General features: G+C 35.4%; 1 protein-coding gene across 2 annotated transcripts; it reads right to left on the reverse strand.

Moving 5' to 3' along the window:
* Positions 1 to 717: 717 nt before the first annotated feature.
* Positions 718 to 3,668, reverse strand: LOC124798342 (gamma-glutamylcyclotransferase-like). Of its 2 annotated transcripts, XM_047261699.1 has the most exons (4): positions 3,358 to 3,668; positions 3,098 to 3,231; positions 1,305 to 1,643; positions 718 to 1,258 (listed from the first exon to the last, which is right to left on the reverse strand). In XM_047261699.1, exons 1-3 carry the CDS (start codon positions 3,460 to 3,462, stop codon positions 1,349 to 1,351), a joined length of 534 nt encoding a protein of 177 aa, XP_047117655.1. In that variant the 5' UTR covers positions 3,463 to 3,668; the 3' UTR covers positions 718 to 1,258; positions 1,305 to 1,348. The 2 variants fall into 2 exon arrangements, with proteins under 2 accessions (XP_047117655.1, XP_047117654.1); XM_047261698.1 differs by having other exon boundaries at positions 721 to 1,643.
* Positions 3,669 to 9,183: the final 5,515 nt, after the last annotated feature.

Below are 9,183 nucleotides of genomic sequence, written 5' to 3' on the forward strand. Positions count from 1 at the left end.
ACATAGTGCGGTAGAAATTAGGGAATTACTTGCTTGTTCTTCAGTTTACAAACCTGTAATGATGGAACTTTAGGACCATGATCCAGTAACCTACTTTCCCTCACGCTTCTAACTTCAACCCTGCCCAACCCCCCCCACCCCTTTTTCACCCTGTTACACCTCCAGAACACAATTCATCCTTTAACATGGTTTCCCTGAACTTAGATGGAGTACACACATTTAATATTTGTTCTTAACCCACTTCACTTAACATAAATATTATGCCATTAAAATACTGTTTTTAATAATATGTGATTTTTCCGTCCCTTGCAACATGGAGCAGTACTCATGGTCCTAGGGAAAAAATGAATAGGACCTTTCTTGTACGAAATTTAATTTAGTTTAATTTTGTACTGGAAAACATTTCTGTTCAATGCCACATTTTTCGAGATAATTACGAAAAACATAAAAATGTGACCTCTAAAAAGAACCCTCATCTCTGCACTCACACCCCGCTGATCAGGATTTTTCGTATGTTGTTCATTACACTCCCCCCTTCACTCTACAAAAGTTTGTGACTATACAAATTTTTCCCCTAATTTTCCTTTGCTGACTGAACTATGTGTGGGAACTCTTGTTTTGAGGAATTCCACAAATTAAAAAACCTATAATTACTATTAGTAACAAAAGAAATTTTATTTTCCAAAGATAAAAAATGAACATATTTTAGTTTTTCTACAAGCCAATGAGACCACAGTAACAGAATTATACCAATATCTCTTTCGAAAATTAAAAAAAAAAAAAGCCAATGAACACACAATTTTTAAATTGTTTTTGAATATGGTAATTCTTTCCAATAATTTGTCAGTAATGGGATTACACAAAAAAGTTATGCAGAATCCTCATTCACGGGAGAGACAACGTGGCAGGACTAGACAGAATTGGGAACTACCTCTTCCTTGACAAAAAGACTTTAATTTTTCTGAATCCTATGGTTAAGATTTCGTGTTGCAAGAACACACATTTCCAGAGAAAGGCATATTTTATGAATCAGCAGTACACATTTGTTTTCTGCAAGAAAATGCTTGTACTAATATTTATTGTATGTCCCTTCAGACTAGTGACTGTCACTGCCTGACTTCGTAAATCAAATTAAAAAAAAGACTGATGACACAGCATTATCAGTTCCGCCACATAGTATTCAGCCATGTGAACATTTTTAATTCCCTCTCCGTACATTCCTTAATGTTCTCCAATTTCTCAGCTATATTAACTACTCACCTTACACTAACAAATACTGCTGAAAAAGTAATTTCAATTTTTCCCTGCTTTCATATCTTATGTTTAACTTATATCCCTTTGCTGATAACTACTGACTTGAAATCAAGAACTGTAATTTATTACCAACACCTTCATAACCATTATGCTGTATTTTTTTCAACTGATTTATGTAATCATCTGGTAATCCACTTTCAATTGCTCCTTGTATGACAACATCCAAATAAAGTGCAGATGGCAGCCTGTTTTCAGGAATGATATCTCCTTCAGATATCTTTGTTGGCGTATCACAAAGCTGATATGAGCGACAATTTACAAATTCTCCTGAGAGCTTCTCCACATCAACTTGCATGGGAAAATAAAATCCATCGTTTACACCTTCTTGCCTGAAAACAGAAAAAAAATGAATGACACAACTGAGGGAATTAGCAAATGATATATGTATAGTAATTAAACTGAAAGCATTGTTAATTTTCAAAGTTTACACATAAAATTTATTCAATTGTGGAGATTGTGTTCATCTACTGCTGACACCTCATAAAGCAAGGAGTAAGACTATCTTGTACAGGAGTAAATATTAAGCAATTATCTGATAACCAGACCATGAGTTTTAGCATCATATGGAAAAAATACAAAGAAAATTAAAAGAACTATATCAGCATTCCTCCTACAGGCATGTCATAAATTACTTAGTTGAAACAGATGTTTGGCGAGTGTTAGTGTTTGAAAACACTCTTTGTGCAGAGTTGTACACAAATTTTTATTCATGGCTGTGATGTCAATCAGTCACATTTAGCTGCCTATTCTGCAAAACAAGATTCTGTGAACGTGCTTATATTTTGTGGAGAGACATATTCATGGTAGGTACTGATAAAATGGGCCACATAAATCAAGAAAAAGAATGACACATGCAGCAGAATGCTCCATGTCAATATCTTGCATCACCCTGAAGCACCATCAACAATTAACCACTGTAAATAAAGAGGCAACAAGGATTCTAGTATTTGAAGACAAAGTGATTTAAAATGGAATAACCATGTTGAATAAATCAATTACAAGCTGAGTGCACAGTTAACTTTCAACAGTTCACGATTGTGCATAGGCAAGTGCTTACTATGAATATTTTAATGTGCATCTGAAATAGGGCTTAACATCCTGGGGAAATTCTACAGCAGCTCACAGGTCATTCGCAACCCAAAACTGAAACTTAAATCATTATTGGGAATAGTTGTGTGAACCATTACTACCATTAGCATGCATTTACATTACATTATATTGACACACTAATTCTTTTGCGTAGAACTGTTATGGGAATGGTGGCAGTACATGAAAAAAAATTGTTGCATACTCAATCACAATACACGATTAAAAGGAAGAATGGTGTGTCCAACGTATAAATTATCTGACAAATCTGTTTGAGAATATCTACACTAATACTGCTTAAGTGAATATTTAGTATACGTACATATGAATATATTATTTCTCTTTGTAAAATTGCACGGCATAACATCTAACAGGTAAATTTACATAAAAAACGCTGGCCCCAATGTTGTACCGTGGTGGGTAGCGCATTACTCGTTTCAGTCGTTGAGAAATTATACTTCATGCGTCTCTCTATATGGTGTGATAATGAGAATTTTTTATAATTCTTGCAATAAAGATTTCTTTTTTATAACAATATTGGGAATCTGACACAATTTGTTCTTTTTCTCAAGAAATCTATTACACGAATTTGCACCGCTGAATCACTAGTTCAGAAATACTAGTTCACTACAGTTTCGCATTACCGTAATTCTCAGATTGCTTTTGCAAACACTAACTGTATTTTAAAATTATTGACCTGTCTAAATCCGCCAAATTTGATTTATCAATTTCCCACACCGCTCCCCATACGTGTTTGCCCTGTTCTGGCACTAGCGTTGCTACTGCACCTCTCCATCTCTCGGCCCACGTTCCGAAATCCAGTCGGAAATCCTGCAAAAAGGCAGTGCAGTACTAACAATTTTCCTAAATCCTTCTTTAACTGTACCTCGCTTTCCAGATTTTCGGCAAGCTGATGTGTCAATAGTTCTCCCATAATTTTAACTTTTTCCGATTTACCTTAAGCTTTGCTGCTGATATCCTTATTGCTGATGGATTGTTTATGTGAATCCTTTTTGCTAGCAAATTACTTCCGTATGCAAAATAAAAGAATTTTCCGCCCATTACTGCTTATTTAAGCGCATATAGTGTAAGTGACTTTAAGCACTGACGTGGTATTTTCCAGCAGAATTTATTTTGCTAAACATTAACCCACGACGCTCGCAAAAGCGACTTAACAGTCAAACACAGTTCCTTTGCCCACAACCTACTCGTGATCACGACACATACAATTAAGTACGTGGAGTGCTGTAGTCATATGACATTGTCATACACACCCTACTTCGCCAAACGGTAGAAACCTCTCTGGGAATGAGAAGGATGGCTAAACTGCGATTCCCCGATATCAGTGACTTCTGTAACTGTTGCTTTTCAGTAATTGTCATTCTGAACTGCGATTTGTCGCAGTGAAGAGTCGCAGTTAACGAATTCACAACTTGTATCCCTCCGCTATTTCTGCTACACCTGCGATTTCTGTTACTTCTGCGATTTATGGGCTTACGCGATTTATCACTGTGGATGCCACATTGTCATTAGGCGCAAGTAAGAAGTAAACTGTGTCAATGCAATCGAGAAATGTTCGCGCCTGTATATACGATTATTTATGATGGCCTAATGTAACGTTTCAGCTGACAAAAGGTTACCTGAAATGGTATTATTAATATTTCCAACGATTCTTGCTCAGTTGTTACGTGGTATACGAAAGAAACGTTTGCCCACAGACAAAATTTAATATTACAAAAAACAGTCAGTATTAAGAATGTTTTACGTATGTTATTCCTGTGACTTAAGTTTTACATTAATGAAACAAGGGTGAAAATATTGATAGTGTTATGTTGAGAATCATAACATAAATACCACACAGTATCATAGAAGTTCAAGTTTAGAATACGGATTCTAACCACGTCGATATGTTCACAAGTATCTGAACAACACTGTCAGTCACTCTATATAGCAATAATGCAAAATATCAGTGACAACGAACTGGAAAAGTTGCCACAGCGACTTTACAGTGTCTTCGTCAGAAGTAAGGTTAGTTTTTATGTTCGTAAAAAAACGTAGGGGGTATCGTTTACGCAAAGTGTGAAACCCCCACTCAACTGCTTTCATTATTTGATTTTTCTTGCCGTGGCTTTTCCTGTCAGGATTTTGAATATCAGACAACAGATAGATAATAATTATTAATAATGGTATGTGATAGGTTTATACAAACTTTACGCGCTTAACAATGGGTTTTTGCGTAAGGTCCGTTTATTGTAAATTTACTGTGATTTTATGGTAAATATCGGACTTCGTAGTTTGAATAATTCCAAAGCTTTGGTTCGTAGTGGACCTTGATATAAATTGTAATACAAAACCTTTAGCCTTGCCAAGATGCAGTTTAATTGGAACAATAGCTTGCAACATAAATGAAACACAAGATTAAATAATATCACTGTATTTACAAAATATTATACTAAATTGAATAACACAGACACATTAATTCTGTTGCTGTGAGCAGCTATGAGTACGCCTAATGAGATTGCGTTTTAATATATATAATAGTGGCGGTGTGCCAAATAATTATCTGCAGCGATGGCAGATATGCCTCCCGTCAGGACGGCTTCCAGATTAAAAAATGTGCGATCTTCTCAGCAAGACAACTGAACTGCGTAATTGTTCTATTGTTTCAGCGGTTGCACAGCACATTCGATACAACCACTTCTACTAATTAATATCTTATGTAATTTTTTATTTATATTCTGAACTTATATCTACGTTTTTGCTATATATCCACGCCTGTTCTACAAGTGTGCCTTTAAAATTCCCACAAGTATTATTAGTTGTATAATGTGAATTATATTATTAGTAATTAGTAGCAGTATAAAAGTTTAGTAATCCTCATGATTTTCCGGAAGCAGTTCCCATTTCGATTACTGTCTGCTCTATGTACCCATCCACGTCTAGAAGAGAGAATCGTCAAGATTCAAAACGACCCTTGAAGAATTCTCAGAATATTAGAGCCATAATTGATAAAATGAGTATTGGTACAGTGTGTCATGAAAAAGTCATTATGTGATTTGAAAGGGATAATAAATTAATATTTACTAACTTGTGAGTGAATTAAGATAATGGCAATTCTGATCTTTCATCCCATACCCCAGAATTTTCTGCCATGTATTTAGTGATAAAGGCTTGCTAGAGTGTGATACTGATCCGTCCATCTCTCCCACCTTGAATGTCGGTTGTGATGACTGTGAGTTAACGAGCATGTCGTTCTCATTTAAATATATGGACAAAAGAGACAGCCTTCCAGGAGTTGTGAAACGAATCCTGCAGTCCAGGACCGTGTGCCACAAAGAGCGCAGATTCGCCATGAGATGAGGAAACTCACAGGCATCTATTGTGCTGAATGAGGCCAGGCTGATCAATCCTAAGCACTGTAGTGTGCGAGTGAGACAGACGAGAACCTACATCATAGGGAAACCTTTAGGAGCTGTTTTTGTCCAGGGAGGCGTAGCAGTGTTAAATATGGTAGACATAAGCTCGGCCATAAAGGGAAACATTTACGAAAACTATTTAATCCTGTAGTAATTCAGGGAATCAAGCCACAGTAATTTTAATCTACCGTTTTTCTTAAATTTTCATGGCGATCCCAATAAAACTTGAATATTGATCATATCTATTATAGTTTAGATTTACTGTTAAAGTGAAATTAACAAGTTTTATAACAAAGACCTGAATGCTAAAATCTCAATTTAACACTTATTATGTAATGGATATTATTATTCATTTATTTAGGATGTGACAGTGGTCAGGCTTTGATTATTTAAATATGTTAAAATGTAAAATAATGTAGAATAAGCTGTAGCCAATCAAATGGACGGCTGCAGGGAAGGGAACTGTACTAATCAGTTAAGCGACGATGTTCAGCACATGAGAGATGCGGCCAGAGACGGGCAGAGGGACAGTGTTGGCGGAGACGTGAAAGCAGATGATCGGTTTTTAGGTAGCTAGGAAGTGAAACGAATTAGAAAATTGCGCGTTGTATTGTATCGCAGGACTTAGTCTCGGAGTGGTGAGCAGCTGTGCGCCTTGTGTGAACTCTAACTTTTCACGTAGATAACAAGGGGGAGCATTGGACTTGTATTTCGCGATTTGTGAATGATCGAACTGTGTATATGACGATTTTTTTGCACTGTTATCGTGTTATCTAACATACGCTCCCACCCTTGCTCTCTCTCACCCTTCCATAGCTATAAAACGTTGTTTGTGAAAATCTGCATGTGTCAAGAAATCAAATGGTGAGACTGAATGACATTATTTGATAAACAAAATGCAACTGTGTCAAATGGGTATGCTCTCGAGTGTAACAGTAACTCTAAATACTTGCTGACCAATCCAGCAGTCCTGAAATGTTTGTGCCAGATGTATGTAGTATTTCTAGAAATGAAAAAAGAAGGAAAAAAACATAAAGTGAAGGTGTTATGTGGAATGTTGGATATTTTATAATCATTATTATTATTATTATTTATTTGTATAACATTTTTTAGCAAACCCTTACTCTGTTTTAGCTAAGTAATCTTAAATATTGCATAATAGATACTTTTTAGCTGCCTTTTTAAATAAGTGTATTTTTGCAATTTCTTTAACCCCTTTTGGTAATTTATTGTACAGTTCTATTCCTTGGTAGAAAATGCTGTTTTGAGTTTTATGTTTATTTTTTCTTGGTAAATGTAAGTTGAGTCTATACCTTGCTGCATGGTCATGGACAGAGCTGTTTGTGCAGTAATTACCAATATTATTTTTGATATGTACAACTGACTGGTAAATGTATTCACATGGAGCAGTTAAAATCCCCAGTGTTTTGAACAGATCTTTACAATCAGCTCGAATAGTATTATTGGTTATTATTCTTATGGCTCTTTTCGGGGTTTGAAAATTGTGTTCATATTTTGTGCATTTGTTCCCAAAAAAAATGTCATAGCTAAGAAGTAAGTGTACATATGAATAGTATGTAACTAAAAGACACTGCATGCTACACACTGATGATAGGATTCTAAGGCCGTAACATGCTGATGACATTCTGTTTGTGAGTTCCTTTGTGTGTTCACACCACTTCAACTGAAAATCAATATCAGTACCTAGAAATTTTGCATTTGTTACACAGGCTATAGAGGTGCCACCTACATTTAATTTAACATTGTCATTTTTCGTCTTCAAACTGAAATTAATGGCGTTAGTTTTCTTTATGTTCAGTGTCACTTTATTGCTTATTGACCAATCATAAACTTCCTTGAGAGTTTCATTTTCCTTCTCGGCAAGGAGTTCTCTTGTTTTCTCAGTGACTATAATATTGCTGTCATCAGTGAAGAGAATTTTTTCACCATGAGTAACACTACTGGGAAAGTCATTGTTGTATATCAGGAACAGTATTGGTCCTAATATGCTACCTTGTGGAACCCCTATATTAATGTATTTTGGTTCTGATAAGTGTTTTACTAAATACTTAAACCTATTTGAACTATGTGTTATCTCTACTCTTTGTACCCTATCTGTTAGGTAAGATCGAAACCAGTCATGCTTCTAATTTATTTAATAGAATCTTGTGGTCGACTGTATCAAACACCTTGGAAAGATCCAAAAATATACCTCTGACACACTCATCTTTATCAAGAGCATCAAGTGCAACCAAACTGTGATTCGCTTAAAAGATTGTAGTTGTTCAGGTAATTCATTAATCTGTCTTTTATAATTGCTTCTATTATTTTTGAGAATGGTGACAGCAGGGAAATGGGCTGGTAATTTTCTAAGTCTTCTGCATTACCTTTCTTAAGCAAAGGTACAACTCTTGCCTGTTTTAACTGCTCTGGAAATGTCCCTGATGTGGAGGATTCATTTATTATATTTGATAAAGGGCCTTGTATGATCCCTATGTATTGTTTCCGTACACACATTTTATTTTTTAGTTTTTGAACAGTTTTATTGACTTCATTCTCTGTGGTTGGGAGTAACATCATTGTATTTAGTGCAACATTATTTACAGGTGCTATATTAGTTTGGGGGAATTTTTGCTGTAACTTCTCTGCAGTACTTAAAAAAATGCTCATTTACATAGTTTGCTAAATGTTGTGAATCATTTATTACCTTATCTTTCTCCCTTAGCAGTATGTTATTCTGCGTTTGTTTGTCTCTCCCCATTTCCTTTTTTATAACATCCCAGATTGCTTTGCTTTAGTATCTGCATTATATATTATTTTGTCATTAAATGACTTTTTGCAGCAATCAGCACCTTCCTATATATCTTTTTGTATCTATGATAGAAATTTAAGAATTCTGGATCATTGCGAATCTTTTTCATGGAACTGAGGTGTTTAACTGTTTGGGAGGACTTCTTAATACCTGCTGTTATTGATACAGACAGGCATACTTTTGGAAGTGCCTTTTCAAAGTTCAATTGAAACAATGTGGAGAATTTAGAGAATTTCATATTCACATTGGTTTCCTTATACACTTCATCCCTGCTTTGTTTTTCTAGTTATTTTGAAAAATCTTTTACTTTCATTTCTGATAGATGTCGTTTGTAGGCTTGGAGTTTAGGGAATGATTTGATGCCTGATTTTACTGTTGTTATTTGACTGAGATGGTCTGGTAGTCTGAGATCTTTTACAGCTACATCACATTTTTCCCTGTCCATATTTGTGGCCACATGGTCAATTACTGATGTCGTTGTAGTAATCCTTGTTGCACTATTGACCAATAGGGAGATGCAAGAACTTTGAAGGATGCTTATGAAGGTGCTGCTGG

The sequence above is a fragment of the Schistocerca piceifrons genome, chromosome 5 (genome assembly GCF_021461385.2).
Source record: "Schistocerca piceifrons isolate TAMUIC-IGC-003096 chromosome 5, iqSchPice1.1, whole genome shotgun sequence".
Taxonomy (NCBI): Eukaryota; Metazoa; Arthropoda; class Insecta; order Orthoptera; family Acrididae; genus Schistocerca; species Schistocerca piceifrons.